This window comes from Temnothorax nylanderi, unplaced genomic scaffold, assembly GCF_030848795.1.
Source record: "Temnothorax nylanderi isolate EJ_2023f unplaced genomic scaffold, tnyl_v1.0 TNYL_tig0126_pilon, whole genome shotgun sequence".
Classification (NCBI taxonomy): domain Eukaryota; kingdom Metazoa; phylum Arthropoda; class Insecta; order Hymenoptera; family Formicidae; genus Temnothorax; species Temnothorax nylanderi.
Genome location: NW_027249188.1, coordinates 27,749 through 44,891, shown reverse-complemented (window position 1 = coordinate 44,891; position 17,143 = coordinate 27,749). Strand labels below are relative to the sequence as shown.

Genomic DNA, 17,143 nt, shown 5'->3' with positions numbered 1-17,143 from the left:
AATGTAACATTGCAACCAGAAAAAAACGAGAGGATATATATACCATTGATGGCACGATTCTGTGTGTCGTAGATAAGCGTATGCGCGACGATAGAGTAACAAAAGAGGACAATGCCTATGCCCGTCCACCGAAAAAAGGGTACCGTGCGCAATAGCAGAGAGAAGATAATTTTACTAGTTTGTCGCATCTAAAGAATCGTCGGATTTCGAGTGATTAAATTTAACCTTCCGTCTGTACGTTTTTTTTGCACCCTCGGAGTGTACGTGGGTCTCTCACATTTGACGCTATTTTTCCCTACTTTAAAGTATTTAAAAAAATCTGAAAAAATTTACAAAACGTCTGTCTACATTGTAGTTGACGATTTTATAGTCATTTTGATGAACATTTAATTATTTAATAGAAGAAAGTCTGAAACCCCGCTATCGCATATTAGGAGCTTATCTCAGAATAGGGGACTTTCCTCTATTTTCTGGCAGGCTTGCAAGTTTTACAGTTACGAGCAGATATAATTTTGGCTCGGACGCCATAGACCCACGCATATAGACGGAGGGTTAATTTCTGGTGAATTATTACATTATAGAACTATGATGCAATTTCTTTTAGAATTTTTACAAATTTTCTTTGTAGTAAATGCAGAAACATAGAAAAATGAGAAGTTTGTGTAGCATTATGATGTAAAATCAGATACAGTGTCATAAAAAAGTCATATAAATTTTATCAGGAACGGTAATTAAAACGTGGAAAAATAAATACCGCTACACAAAGAGTTCAACATTTGGAATACGAACTTGGAAACGTGTTTTTTTAAATATCTTTAATCCTTATTAAATTTTCTATGTTTAATCGATACTATTTTATATTTACTACATCACTTCAATTATTTTAAAGATATGAATGATACAACTAACTGCTTGCGATTGTGCACATATCTTTCCTCGGAAATTGTTTACGATACGATCGCGGCGCAGAATCGATGTTTTGGTCCAAAATTCGACTTCTTCCGAGCTTTCCTATACGATGCCCACGTTCGCGGATACGCGATTGCGATATGTAGACTGCTAGGCTTCTCATAGACGGTGTAAGGCTCGGTAACATACGCTAATCAACACTTACGACGACTAAGAAAGCGCGTGTGGGTTGCGGGCTTTTGGTGCAGGTCTGGCGGCGTGCAGCGCAGCAGCGGTGGTTGCGCAAGCTCAGGCAGTTGCGGTGCAACAGGCGCAGCAGCAAGGTTCTGGACTTGCCGCGGGTTTAGCGGCTCTAGGATACGGCGGCTCCCCGCTCGGAGCATTGGGCTCGCCTGCCCAACTGCAGAATACAGGTATATGACCCCCAATCGTGCTCGATCCTCTTCTTCCATCCCACTTTATTCTTCATCCTTATCCTCGTCCTCATTCTCCTCTTCCTTCTCCTCCTCATCCCAATCCTCCTCTCCTTCTCCCTCTCCTTCTCTTCGGGCACCTTGCTCTCGGCGAATTCTCTCTATTCTCCAGGAAAACGGCGCTTTCTTGATTCCTTAAACCCGCGGATTTTTTCAGGCGAAAAACTTAATGTTGTATTTGTATTCCTGAAAACCAGACACTTACGGAACCTTCCGTGAATTCATAACATGTATATATGTGTAATTCGCGGTTTTTAAGGATATGGATTAGAAACGAGCTCTTCAATTTCTGTAGTTATCTTGTACATATTAGCGACTTAATAGCGATAACTTTTAAAGTGCTAAGGAAATGTAAAATAAATATGATCCCGCGTATGAAAAATCTGCCTAGTAACTGATCAAATTAAAGAAAAAGAAACGGGGAAAAAATAGATTACTGCGTACGTTGTAATTGTTCGGTAGTTGCATAGTACGGTAGAAAGACATGGGTCAATTCTCCTGTGTTAAAATATTGTATATAGAAATATGTATATTTTACTTTATCTCATTATGGAAAAAGAGACATTCTTTGAAATATTGAGCTTATCAACTCGAGTGCTTTTTTCCTGGGACCGGAGAAATTTCTTTTGGCTCTCTACATTGGTGGTGTGTAACGGATTTTTATGTACAAAAAAAAAGAATGAAAAATAACGTAAGGTGTTTGCATGCTTTATACAACCTAATTGATATGTACTTTCGTGTTGAATATAGCCAACTCTCTTTCAGCGACGTGCCTTCCTCAGTAGAGCGTTTGTGTCGATTTGTTGATTATCGTAATTCCTTCGATCGTCACGTCTCTTTTATGTGCTCGATACCAGTTGCCCTCGAGCATCTTGTGTAAAGATGACGGTGTCCGTCTTGTGTGCAGGTTTAGGCCTCGGTGCGTCTTCAACCGGCAGACGAGATTCCTTTGATAGAAATACTTCAGCCTTCAGTCCAAGCTTGGAATATAGCCGGGCGAAGTGGCCTCAGAGTTACGGCGCCCTCGGTAAGGACCGTTTTGTTGTGTGTGAAATGTACTCTGATATACGGGGTGTAGGGCGTTTAGAATGATACGTTCGAATGTCCCCGTTGCGCAGAAAACGTATGGAGAGGTGTAAATGATAATGAAAGTTGAAATAGTCTCGCTTTTGTCGGCTTTTTTTATCGTCTCATTTCCCCGTATGTTCAACGTGTAGCGAGGATACTTTCGAGGATTCAAGTGTGCCGTTTTAGACGCCTGTACACGACGGCTATGAGGCATCTCGGAATCGCCATAGACGCTCGATTATCTATGTTGTACATTGTGTCTTAATAATATATCGTAATCCATTTGTACACATGCCTTTTGTATACATAACTCAGCTATGATAACAACACTACCCTTCTCTCTAAACTGATCCCGACGTATAAATTATGTTACATCCTAATGCTTGAAAACGTCTTAATTGGGAATGAGTAAGCGCCCGCAAGGATGACTGTTTTGTCAGAGAGCGATCACACAGTGTACGCCACTGTAATCCGTAGCGATTTTAACATAATACCCCTCCACGGGATTAGACTTACAATTAGCCTCTATACAGTGTACATTGCTTCTGTACAAAAATTGTACAGCGCATCATTCACGATCAGTGAGATAAGAAGTACTCTTTTCTCTAGATACAGGTACCTGGGACAGAGTGTATTTAGCTACAAATGCAGGTACTCCCTGCAAAGAATATACAGACACAGGTACAGATACAGATCGAGCATAACTAGATACGAGTGCTCATCTTATTCTTCATGTAATTTCAGAAAATTTGGAGTTGATTTTTGTTTAACGAATATGTCCAATGATCAGTGGCATTTTGTTAATTAATTATAATAGTAATTAATAATAAGAGACTTATGCATTGGAACTTCTAAGCTTCTCAGTAGTCGAAATAATCAATCTTATTTATTTGATTTAAAATAGATATCGTTGTAGTAAAATTTTGTTTTTATTTATAAAGATATGTGATATTTGAAATCGAAGGTCGTCCGCCAATGACGACGACTTTTGATATTCGAGGACGAATCGACTCCAAATTGATTAAAGAATCTGTCATTAAGCGCTTTGATTTGTCATGCAGGTACAGTTACCGCGTCACCGAGTCCTTTGGGCCTGTCATTAACACCACCGCCGACTTTGGGGGGATCTCTGGGTGGTCTTGTCGGAGGAGCCAGTCGAGTATCAGCAGCTCCCGGTGCCGAAGCCAAGTTCCGCGCCAGCGCGGTACCCACCCTAACAGCCAATGGAGTGTTTGGCTCTAGTAGTTCTCTGTTTCCCAATCTCGTAGGCAAGCCTGGCCGTGGAGGTGCTGCTAATATCAGCGATAAAAATTCCGGAGGACGATCCCGCCTATTGGAAGATTTTCGAAATAATCGGTAAAATCGATGGGATTTCTTACGGTTATAACATTTAAATTATGAGCTCGGCAACGAAATCATACATTTTTTTTGCACTATTATAAAAATTAATTAATTCTCTTAAATGTCATCGTTTGTGAGTAGAATAGAAATCCGTCCGGTAAATCTGTTGTGACAAGGTTCTTTTTGTCTTGCTCTTTGTTTTTTATCTTGCTTAATGAAATTTTATCCACACGTATCTCCTCTGTTTTCTCTGAAAAACAGATTTCTATAATTAATTAAGATACCTGTTAATTTAAGAAGATAAAGAAAGAGTCTTCAGCAGTCTTCAAATTCTCAGCGCAAATAGTGTGCGATAAAAGAACATGATGCATTTTGCGAGAATATATTACATATGATCTCTTGTTTTTGACGTGGTATATCGTAATCAGTAGCTTTATCCCAGTGCGCAGTTGAACAATGCGCTAATAAATTATACGTGTTCTTTTCTCTTCAGTTTCCCGAGTCTTCAGTTACGCGATTTGGCTAATCACATAGTCGAGTTTAGTCAAGATCAGCATGGTTCGCGATTTATTCAGCAGAAATTGGAACGAGCTTCGGCTAGCGAGAAACAGCTCGTGTTTCAAGAGATCCTTTCCTCTGCATATTCCCTTATGACAGATGTCTTCGGCAATTACGTTATTCAGAAGTTCTTCGAATATGGCACACAGGAACAGAAATCGACTCTCGCCCAAAAGGTAAATTCCAGTACCGAAAAATTATTTTATCCAGGAGAATTTATTGGAACTAACTCACTGTAATTTAATAATTCTTGATAGTTTGATATTGATCCGCAGGCCATATGTCAGAGCATGAACTTTTAACGCATTGATAGTGATCTTTTTAATCATCTTTGATTATATATATATATATATATATATATATATATGTATATTAAATTGTTGTGAATAGTTTTTTATTTGTAGTCTTAATTCTTATTTTTCTATTGTTATCTATATTTCGTGCAGAATATTTTTTTCTGACATATACATTCTCAGAATGTAACCAGCCTTAGATTGTCAATAGATTTACTTAATATTATTACTTTATTGCTATTATTACTTTTAACCACGATTCTCGCTATATTAAATATGAGGAAAAATTTTGCGTGTCATCTGATCACGTGATTACGCATGAGTAGTCTGATATTTTATCAAATAATTATATTAAAGGTATCTTATGAGTGTTTCTCCGTATTATAATTTTTTTCATTTATATCAGGTTCGCGGACATGTTTTACCACTGGCACTGCAAATGTATGGCTGCAGAGTTATACAGAAGGCTCTCGAGTCGATCGGACCGGAACAGCAACAGGAAATCGTGCGGGAACTGGATGGGCATGTGTTGAAGTGCGTTAAGGATCAAAACGGGAATCACGTTGTACAAAAATGCATCGAGTGCGTTGAACCGCGAGCATTGCAGTTCGTGATAGGAGCTTTTGCGGGACAGGTATACTCTCTGAGTACTCATCCGTATGGCTGCCGAGTGATCCAACGTATCCTCGAGCATTGCACTCCTGAACAAACTCAAGGAATCCTGCAAGAGTTGCACAATTCCACTGACCAACTAATTCAGGATCAATATGGCAATTACGTCATTCAACATGTGCTTGGTAAATATCATTTTTTTCATATCAATGTGTTTATCAGAATTAAAGATTTTTCAGATGAAACCAATTTAAAGATTTCAATACATTATTGATTGATAATTGACGATATAAATGTATTATTATTAGTAAAAGTAATATGGTATTTGTATTATCTTTATCTTCTAAATATTCTTATTATTACGTATCGCTATTACTATTCATGAAAATAAACATTACTATACTATTTACATTACTATTAATTTAACTCAAATCTTATTGCAGTCGAACCTCGCTAACTCGAACCTCGTTAACTCGAAAACCTTTATAATTCGAATTTTTTTCATTCCTTTGAAAAACCCTCTATAAGTCGAAGAAAAAGAGGAGATTAACTCGAAGTATTTTTCCGGCGTACCAATTATACTTTAGTTTACCTCTATAACTCGAATGGTTTTGAGATATAGAGGTTAATATTATAAATTGACCTCTGTATCTCGAATTTTGATCAATAAAACCTCTATAACTCAAAGTAAAAAGATTTTACATCAGCTTCTCTATATGCATCTCTATAAATAAATATGAATTTACTTCTTTAAAAATGATTAAAGTTATTAAAATCTTTTTGTTACTCTGTTGTTTTTTTACGGTAACTTTTAGTTATTTATGTATAATTTCAAAACCTCTATAAGTTGAATGTTTTTCACACTTCTATAACTCGAAATCTTGATAACTCGAAATACTTGATAACTCGAATTATTTTCTGTTTCTTTGAGGTTCGAGTTGGCGAGGTTCGACTGTATATGTCAACATAATATGTCAATATGAATAATGATATTTACTTATATTTTTCATAGAGCACGGTAAGCCAGAAGATAAAGCGCAATTAATCAGCAGCGTTAGAGGCAAAGTACTCGCTCTTTCCCAGCACAAGTTTGCGAGCAATGTCGTTGAAAAATGCGTGACTCATGCTACAAGACAGGAACGCGCTGTACTGATTGAAGAAGTTTGCGGCTTCAACGACAAGTGAGTGCGCTTTCGTATTGAATGCATTGTTAGGGGATTTAAATCGAATGTTCTCGAAAGCCTAATGGTTGTTTATTTTTTTCTCCCTTCTCATCGCGCAGTGCGCTGAACGTGATGATGAAGGATCAGTATGCCAATTACGTCGTTCAGAAGATGATTGACGTCGCGGAGCCGGCACAACGCAAGGTGCTGATGCATAAGATTCGGCCGCATTTGGGAAGCTTGCGCAAGTACACCTATGGCAAGCACATTATCGTTAAACTGGAGAAGTTCTTCATGAAGACCGCTTCGGCAATGGGAGTAGGAGCGACGTCTGCTGGTACGTCAACGAGCAGCGGAGGCGGCGATCTCGGCCCGATCGGACCGCCAGCATCTGCCGCGTCCGGTTCGGTTTCAACATCGAGCCAGCAGTCAACGCAGGTTTTATAAACGCGCGTGTATGGGATTGCCTCCCGCCGCGGAAAAGGAAAAGAGAAATCCGCAAAGAAAGAGGCAAGAAGAACTGCAATATCCGCACGTCGCGTTAAGTACTATCCTATCTTTTACCTTAGCGAGATCTGTTCTATCTATCGACGGGAATGACGAATTTCAACGAATTTCCCACGTTTGTTTCTTTTCTCGTTTTGCCCCGTGTCCTTCGAAAGCAAATGAAAAAGAGGCAAAAAAAAATTTCTCGGACGATTGTTTCTCGTGAGAAATGTAACGATTTTTCTTATTTTTGCAATCGTGGAGTTGACGATATTTGTACAGTAACCAGCTTCTTCGGGACCCGGGCAACGCGAGATCACGTTATAGCGAAGTCTTAACGAGAACCCACGAAAAAAAGCAGTCCGTAGAAATGAGGATAGATACGTTGTAGTGCATTTTTCTATCGTTTTGCAATACGTATTCTTACGTGGGGGAGTATCACGTGCGTAGAGATATTCGCATTAAAAGTATATCGAGCATACCAAGTAGAAGTTGCACTATGATTTCTGATTTGCAAACGATGTTTCTCACGATTGGCTCGACGAGTTTCAGGTACGTTTCATGACCAATCGGCGCATGTTGAGCTAAGCCATTGGCTGGTCTTGTGCCGTATAAAATTTAATTTCATACAGATCCGTAAGAGGATCGCTCGATTATTGAATTATTGTGCAGAGCAGTTACGCTGGATTTATTAGGTGCGTTACGTCCCCTCGATTCAGCACACAAAAAGAGAAAGAAATAAGAGCTCTATCCTTCGGCGAGAATGAACAAAACAGAGCATTACGATGTGCGAGAATTGTACTCGGCGAGGACGTTAACAGCAAGCTTCTACGAGGACGACGCGACAAAATCACGAACAGTTTTAGAGACAGTTAGGTCTTAGTGCTGCATGCATTTATATCGAATTGTACGAGGGTTGTAACACATTACACGTACATTACATACATGCGCGCGCACGCGCACACGTTACACACATATATATATATATATATATATATATACAGACACAACACGCTACGCGTAATGTGTGACGTTCCCGATCCTGCGTATACCGCGCCGCTTCCTCTCTTTTACACACAATTGCTGCTTTAGTATTATTTTTAAACGTGCGGTATGCGCTCGATCGACGAGTCAGCAGACGAGAGAATAAGGTTAAAACTTGAGATGTAGAAGTTTTAGGAGTTATAGATATGTTGTTTAAATGTAGCATAGCGTTTGACATGGGAATGAAAAATCAGGCATTGACCCCTGAACCTGGACCTCTGACCTGATCATCGATTTGTCCCTTTGAGACTACTTGGAACGTTCACAAAGAGTGATTATTTCGTTATTTGTTTTTTCCTTTTCTTTTTCCTTTATTTTTTTTAACTTTCGAAAGTTTCCAAATGAGAAAAGGTTTAGTTTTTTTTAATTCTTGTTTGCATTGATTTTCTATGATTGCGTGACACACACAGAAGAAAGTGAAGACAGATAAAAGCAGGCAAAGTGAAAAAGGTAACAAGATAAGCTATTCATGCTACCGTGTTTTCCTTTGTTCACTTTTCATGTTCGTAGCTTCTGGAGTAAGGAATACGTCTTTTCTCTTCACTCTCTTTCTCCCTCTCTTTCTCATTTCCACCATCCCGTATCCCTCGAGCCCTCTTGAGATCCGAATTTTGTATAAATTGTGATATAAATAAATAACAAATGTGTATAGGTACGAATATCCGAAATACGCGAGGACCGATAAATTCAGTGAATATTTTATTTCTCACGGGAACATTTCCCCTTATTTTTGACGGAGTCTGTGAATATTATGTATTATATAATAATTACTAATTATATTAAATTTATGATTTACGTTCTAAACGCTGCTGTCCCAACCATAGCTCCTCCTTTTTCCTCTCCTCTACCAAACTCATCCAATTTGACATTTTTCCGAAGTATCTATCCAATTGTAAGATATAAACATCTTTCACACATGGACTTGCACTAGGTAAAAAGAAATTACACGCGCACGCACGCACGCACGCACACACACACACACACACACACACACACACACACACACACACACACACACACACACACACACACACACAGAGAGAGAGAGAGAGAGAGAGAGAGAGAGAGAGAGAGAGAGAGAGAGAGAGATCGATCCCCCTGTCCCTCCTTTGAATAATTTGCAGCTACCATTCTTAGAACGTAAAGGCCGAAGACCATTGTACATTGTATAAATGATATAAATGCGTTCTCGAGAAACAAAAATATCAGGAGATCGTGCACAATGCATGTGTATCTATAATCTGTTCGCGCCATTTCCTTATCATTATCTCTTCGGATATACATATATATACATTTAGACACACGCCACACTTTGAACATTTCAATTGTATTATAGACCATTGGAGGACAAAGAGCCACTCAGCCATTTTCATTGGGATTGCGCGTATAAATGCCACCTAATGTAAGAGATCCTTTTCATTTCGGACAAATTTTTATATATAACTTTTATGTTTCTTTCTCTCGCCGATTATCAGCCACCCTCCAGTGTACAATGTGTGATATATTTCATTTCAAGGTAGATATTGAATATGTAGAAATCGAAGAGGAAAAAAGGATGAAAGAACTCACAAAACTCGCCAGCAAACTAGATTAAACGCCTGTCGCACGACTCTGTATAAAAAGTAAAAGTAAAGAAGAGGGAAGAACGTAGCAGCTTTCTTTGTAAGATATTGTAAATAACGATTTATTAACGAAATTGACAAATTCTTAAGTACTTCTCTCTCTCTCTCTGTCCTACCCTTTCCGTCATCTCTCTCTGTCTCTCTCTCTCTCTCTCTCTCTCTCTCTCTCTCTCTCTCTCTCTCTCTCTCTCTCTCTCTCTCTCTCTCTCTCTCTCTCTCTCTCTCTCTCTCTCTCTCTCCTCTCTCTCTCTCCCCCCCCTCTCCCTCCCCCTCTCTCTCCCTCCCCCTTCTCTCTCTCTCTCTCTCTCTCTCTCTCTCTCTTTCTCTCTCTTTGTTCGAAACAAAGATTACTTTTGTCAAAACGTTGTTAAGAGGGTGAGTGACGGACGAACACGCGACAAAAGTAAACGCGGTATTTCACCGTTGGATGTCGCTTACGATGCATAAATTCCGTGGGACGCTCAACTCTCGTTTCTTCTTTGCAGTGGGCGACCCTTCCGAAAATCGCTGAGGTTGCACGTTTGCTCGATGTATCACACATAATTTACATGCACACACACATACACAGTAACAAGCTATAAAAATGCGAAAAGTACGGTTGATAGACCTCTCGTGAATATAGACAGACATTCCAACTGCCACCTCATCTTCAGTCGACAGGACGCCGGACCTGTAAAAACCGCTTAAAAAAAAGAAAAAGAGACGAATTATGTAAACGCGAGAGACGTGTAAAACGTGCTCATAATGTTTAAGGAAACTGTGACGAGAAGAAAAAAATAGTTCCTTCATCCGTAATAATAAATCGCGCGATCATCTGTAAATTAAAAGTCGTAAAAAGAACAAGAAACACCGCGCCTCTCATCTGTAATAGATCCATCGATCATACCTGACGAAATCGCGTGTAAAGGAAGCGAGGTATAAATTAAGCGAGAAAAACGTTGCGAAAAAAAGAAAAACGGCACGAAGCGTAAGTCGAACGCAAAATATCTCATGTCTTATCAGCTAACGTAAGATTATCGATTTACCTATCGTATTTTTATTACTATTATCATTATATTATTATGATATTGTATTATTATTACTATTATTACTATGCTATTGGATATTGTTTGATTAACGGTCTCCCTTTCCTCCCCTATTTGATTATTCAATTCCGCTATTACTAATCGCGCTAAGGCATATGTAAATATATGTGTGTATATGCATATGTTATAAATCCGCACGTATATACATATATATATATACGTATGTGTACACGCATATATAAATATATACATATATATATATACATATGTGCATGTATAAGCTCGGCACACATAACACACATTTATAAATATGGTATAACATGTTCCAAGTACATTTCTCATTAATCTTTATCACGTTTCTCCTCTTTCTCTCTCTTTCTCTCTTCCCCTTCCTTTTCCTCCCTATGATAAAATATCTTGAGAATTTGGTATGAACGTTTAGGGATAAAAATCGCATTAATCTAGCAGTCTGTCGTCATATATCTATTTAAGCCTTTCCCTTGTACCAGACGAAAAAAAGTAAAGAACTCTTCTTATCGATTTTTAATTATAAATAGTGTAAATTTTTTATATAGCGTAAAAAATGCGATATCACTGATGAGACGCTGCCTGAGTAAATGCGTTTATTGCGTGTAAAAAAATAGAGTGCGGAAAAAAAAGAAAAGGAACGGTGACCGGTGAAATCACGCGATCTTCATTCGATCTTTATACGATTTTTATTATTTTTCGTCAGCTGTACTCTGAGCTGCACTCTCTTCTCGGAAGCAAAATTTACGAGTCGCGTTGATCCAGACAGTCTCGAAGTATGATCAGCCTCGTACAAATTCTATTTTCTTTCTTTTTTTTAGCGAGCGTAAATTGACGACGGCATTGTTATGTTGTTTGTTGCTTGCGATAGCGGTCTCGAACACCATAAACTCGTAATATCTGTAAACTCGATGTATATTTCATTTGCGAAAGAGAAGCAAAGGGAGAAGTGCTTGACTAATATATCTCGATTTCCCCGCATAAATTCTCGGACATCTTTGCTGCTCTTTTGATGTGATGGTATGCGGAGGTTTTCGCGAAATAGGAGCTTTTTTAAGTGCCACGCGCGTTCCGTAATGGCGCACTTCGAAGAGCGGAAGTATGCCTGAGCGAAAAAATAGAAAAATTGTATCCATGAAATATCGTCGTATGTAACGAATTCTTAATTTATGTTCACCGATAAAAAAAACTGGTAAAAAAAATAATTAGGGAAAGGCAAATTTTACGAATCTTACATGTTTTACATATCTCGTCAAGCTTCGATTTAAAACTTCGAAAATACGAATTTAAAACTAATTATTTTGAGATTTATTGAGAGAGATAGAGAGAGATGAAACAGTTTAAATCCATTTGAAGTTGTCATACTTACTTCTAGATATTGGAAAACATTCTGAGTCTCGTAATCTTCAGCTTTTTGACAATGCGCATACAATATTCTTTTTTTTATCAATGAAATATTAAATTTGTTGTACATACGACGATATCGCATAGAAAGCTGCAGCATTCCTGTGACAAAACTATTATGTAAAATCACTCGGTTATTTCTTCGAACATTTGTACTTCAGGATAGACCTTTCTTTTCCCGCTATCTTCACTTCCTTCTCCTTCATTCTCAATCTCTCGAATCTTTCTACCCGCTTTCTCTCCTATTCTTTGAGAATCGACTCGTAAAACGACCGGCAGGCCCTTTCTCACCGGGACATTTAAAGCATTAAGATATAAGCAGATTAAGCAACACTATAAATATTGATTATACATATATATAAATATATGTATACATATATATATATCTGTATATGTATATCTAAGCCTTATCGGTATGATATATATATGTAATAAGTACTATTTAAATATTGTAACAATTGTATATGATTTTAATACTACACGCTAATTGTATCATATATATGAAGGATCTGCGACCTCCCACTTTGCAGACATATACAGACAAAACATGCAAGTACATAAAACAGCAGGCGCGCACACACACACGCGCACACGCACGCGCGCACACACACGCATACACACACGCACACACATACATACATACATACATACATACATACATACATAGGGTACATCGTACCCATGGACCCACAAAGCACCAAACACTTAATACACATACACGGTACCATACACGTGCATACTTACGAAAGACGATTGTGCAATTTTGAGACAGTTGGGAAACAAATCGACATGTAGACATTCTTCGATTGCCCATGTATTCACCTCACACGCCCACCGGATTCAACTGCCACGGCGCTGGTATATGAACAGTTGTTTGCTCGAACGAGAGGCCTCCCCAGCCTTTCGCGAATATCGTCGGCTTTAACGCTCGTCGGCACCTGAAAATTCAACGTCAAAATTTAATCTTTCTGTCTATGTATCCTGCATTTCTTCGATTGGCGTAATCGTCACTTAACACTTAATGATTTTCTTATAAAATATATTACTGGAAGAGAGATGTAATAGGATTATTGAAATCGGTTTTTATGCAACTTCAGTTAGACAACTTCAGTCACATGTAATGAATTTGCAAAAATCTTGGGACGACGCCTCTCCTCTCGCTCTGTAAACGAATAATTACGTTCAGAGGGGATAGGTGATTGATGACCTCGGGGGCTTTCGCCTTGAGGCCGACGATACGTAAAACCGCAAAGAGGGATAAGCAAGCAAACATCAACGGGAATGGTGCGCCCTGATATTAAGACTGATGTACAGTAGCGCGCTATTCTCATCATTTTCACGGGTTATGCACTTCCACCGCTCTTCTCCCCCCTACGCCGAGACACACTCGCCTCACACACTCGCGAATGACACGAACACACCAATACGGAATCGCAGGGCTAAACCAAGTATATATATATATTTCGTATATATACCAAAAAAAGAACGCGTATATATTAAATATATATATAAATATCTCATATATATTTGTCTGATATATGTCATATATGTAACGCGTAACACTGTTCGTATCGATCACCGGCTCTTATAAGAATGCGTAAGGGCCCCTGAGCATGGTGTTATCTCGCGAGAAAAAAAAAGAAAACGCGAGATACCTCGAAACATTACCCTCGGTAATGCCGGAATTGTGGAATCCCGTGATTTGGATCAAATTTTCTTCGCGTAAAGCATTTTATTTGACATCGGCGAAGAAATCTTCGCCGAAAGGGGTACGCCTTGCATAGGGTGCACGACGATATATACGGGCCGGTGATACTGTCTGAGACACACACGATAGATGCAGAGGGAAATAAAAGAAAAAAAAATCAGCTGCAAGAAGTGTATTCCATGTTAGCAGATAATTAGATAAGTGGGACGGACAAGCATACGGATTTAAGAGAGAAAAAAAACGCAAGATCACACACATAACTTGTATATTAGTGTATAGAACGCGTAGAGACGATAAAATAGCCATTGAAGAATAAAAAAAAAGAATCATTTTCGACAATGTTTTTTACAAACAGACAAGACAGTGCAAGTAGATTAAACAAAAGAAAATAAAAGAACGAGAGAAAAATGTTATTGTACCATTATAAGCGAAAAGAAAGGGAAAAGAAGGAAGGAAGGAAGAAGGAACACGCGCGAGAGAGAGCGTTTCTTTTCGAGGCAATCTCATTGGATGCGCTAGAGTGGGCGAGAGAGAAGTCTTCGTTATCCCGCCACTTCACACAGATACAAAAAAGCATATTACGTGCACAAACAAAAAAACTGAAACACCTAGGCGATACGACTCGACCACACTCGCAGAATCTCCGAAACGCGTTTCGACAAACTTCCCAGAGCAAAAAGACTGGCCATGCCAAAATCGGGCACGCAAGACGTCTTAAAGATGTCTTTTTAAGACGTTTTATGTCCCGATTTTGGACATACGTGTTGTCTGGGTTGTTATTTGAAAATAACACTACGTATAAGCAGACGCTATCGTCTCCCTATCGATTTCTGTTCAAGAGATCTTCCCCTCGATTTTGCTCATTCTGTCCTTGTTTGATTAGCACTTTACTTTATTTTGGAATAGAATTGCTAACTATTTTGAGACCACGGTCGGTTCGCGACGACGACACGGCGTGAAAGCGGCGTGTAAATTATCACTTGTCATGCTTTTATGCAATTGTAATCTGTGTTTGTAATCGTCTCGAGAATATATATAGAATTAAAAGGAAATAGAAAAACGATACTTAACAGTATTATGAATATCACATTTGCAATTACACTAGCGGCGGTTCAACTGGTTTGTGATATATTAATAACATCAATTTTAATTTAACGTTTATATTAATGTCTGTTGCAAATAATGACATCGCTAGAGACTACGATACAAGAGAGTTTTTCGATTTTCCGGGAACGTAAGTGCCAAGTTTAATCCGGTCTGTAAAAATCGCGGTTAGCAAGATTTTCTCTTAATAATAATTTTCTTAATAATTTTCTCTGTATAAAAGCGTGAATTTTATTCGAGTGGTTTTCGAAATAGCGAGCGCTGAATGGAAATTTATAATTTTAACTGCTGGCTTTTATAACGTCTTACTTTTAGAGCGCCAGTTTTTTGAGGCAACAATCGAGACGTTCGCAATTTGCAGATTATTCGGCGTTGCAAGAAAAAAAACTACGCAATGATTTAATTTTGAAAATAATTTCACTTTGATTTCGTAATTTTATGAGTTTCGCGTTTTTAATTTCTGCAACGATCGGCTGCAAGTCCATCACGTGCGTCGTCGCGAACTGGGCACGTATTATGGAACTTTTCGATCGGAATTATTCCGTTTTCCCTAGAGAATACAATAGAAATTTAGGAAATAACTGAACAATTTCGATCGGAATTTATTCCGAAAAGTTCCGTAATACGTGCCCGGTTAATGGATTCGATGAGAACCGGTCTAATTGGTTTCGTTTTACGTTTATCCATCGGCTTGGACAAGTTTTATCGTGCATCTACGTTTGTCTTTTTTGTTAATTTAATTGTCCGCCATGAAAGTTTTCCACGCGGAAGTAAGCCGTCTTTGATTTTAATTGATTTGTCTCTCTCTCTCGCCTCCCTCTCTTTCGATTAAAAAAAAATTCGCGACAATGTAACTGCATTTTATACACTTACAAACCGACAAAACACACACGTACACGCATGCACGCGCACACACACACACACACACACGCACGCACGCACGCACCCATACATGAGACACTGAGGACTTAGAGTTCTATCGAGTTATTATCTTAGAATCGTCTCGGTAGCGGTCCGCCGTGCATTGAAATAATGAAGTAAATGAAGTTATAAATAATCAATTAAGGAAGGTTATACATATATTGGATTATAGCGATAAAATATTTGTTCTTGTGCTGCAAACGGCTACGTATTACGAGTAAGTAGACGCAGTGATTATTGTATTGATTAATCGTTTACGAATAATTACACACATGTATTGCTTTCGTTTTGCTTGAGTTTTGTCTTTTTTTTTTTGTACGCAGCGGAAAATATCTGCCTACTTTTAGAACTTATTTATTATCATCTTTATCTCTTTCTCTCTCTCTCCGCCACATTTGATAGATTTAATACAAATTGCACGTAGGGCGATCTACGTTGTTAGCGAGAGGTCGAGGACGTCGATTTGTATGTTGCGTACGTACATGAATTTTCATATTTTCTCCCTCTCGATATATCGAGCATACATACATTCGTATACATAGATGCGAAAATGTAATTCCGAATTCCATCGAAATTCCTTCTGGGGATTCACCCCACCTCCTAGCGATCGACTTATACGATGCAGAAAGCCGTGCTGATAGTTTGTGTTGAGACTAAATAGCATTTTTCACTCTCATTAAGTAGGCATATTCACACATACACACATACATAACGTACACGCACTGAGGTATACATACACACGCCGAGAAGAGAAGGAAAGGAAACATGACACTCTCTATACACACATTAACGAGACAAAAAAAAGTGAATAATGGATTAACGGTATTCTAAATGTAACATGTATATGATGGCTGTACAAATGTAACATTTTTTTCCATTATGTATGATGATAATAATGATAATGGTGAAAAAAGGGAAGATTTGATGCAAAAAGAAAATGTAATTGAACAAAAAAAAGGAAGATGGAAAAGAAACCGTGTGTGCGCGTCGATCGATGTGAACGCCGACGTCTCGAAAGCGATAGTCAATCCGTCGGCGCACCCGCGCGAGTGATTTACCAATAAAACTACTATTACTTTTAATTATTATGAAATACCATTTCTGTAATAACATTATGATATAAAACCATACATTGAATGGCAAAGTATGTGTACTTTATTTCCACTTTCCATTATCCTATATTGACGTCGTCTAAAATCTTAAGAGTAAGGGAAAGTAGGGGAATACGACGCAGTGGGTAATAGTGCGTACCTCAAGTTTGAGACTGTGACGATAGCTGATGACACGTGAGTGACAAAATTTCAAAGCTTACGTCAATTCTAGGTAATATAGATACATTTTATTCCAGCTCAAAGCTTTGTTTGAACAGAGGAAGCAAAAAAGAA

General features: G+C 38.4%; 1 protein-coding gene across 6 annotated transcripts in view; it reads left to right on the top strand.

The window, feature by feature from the left end:
- The window catches only part of Pum (pumilio), a 107,024-nt gene extending 97,381 nt beyond the window's left edge, over positions 1 to 9,643 (top strand). For 3 of the 6 annotated variants that reach the window (XM_071713611.1, XM_071713613.1, XM_071713616.1), the window contains 8 exons: positions 1,158 to 1,322; positions 2,290 to 2,409; positions 3,060 to 3,131; positions 3,512 to 3,806; positions 4,285 to 4,525; positions 5,049 to 5,439; positions 6,267 to 6,435; positions 6,537 to 9,643. In XM_071713611.1, the coding sequence (XP_071569712.1) occupies positions 1,158 to 1,322; positions 2,290 to 2,409; positions 3,060 to 3,131; positions 3,512 to 3,806; positions 4,285 to 4,525; positions 5,049 to 5,439; positions 6,267 to 6,435; positions 6,537 to 6,864 (1,781 nt within the window). In that variant the 3' untranslated portion in view covers positions 6,865 to 9,643. The remainder of the gene's footprint in view (positions 1 to 1,157; positions 1,323 to 2,289; positions 2,410 to 3,059; positions 3,132 to 3,511; positions 3,807 to 4,284; positions 4,526 to 5,048; positions 5,440 to 6,266; positions 6,436 to 6,536) is intronic. The other 3 variants (XM_071713612.1, XM_071713614.1, XM_071713615.1) reach the window with 3 other exon arrangements.
- Positions 9,644 to 17,143: the final 7,500 nt, after the last annotated feature.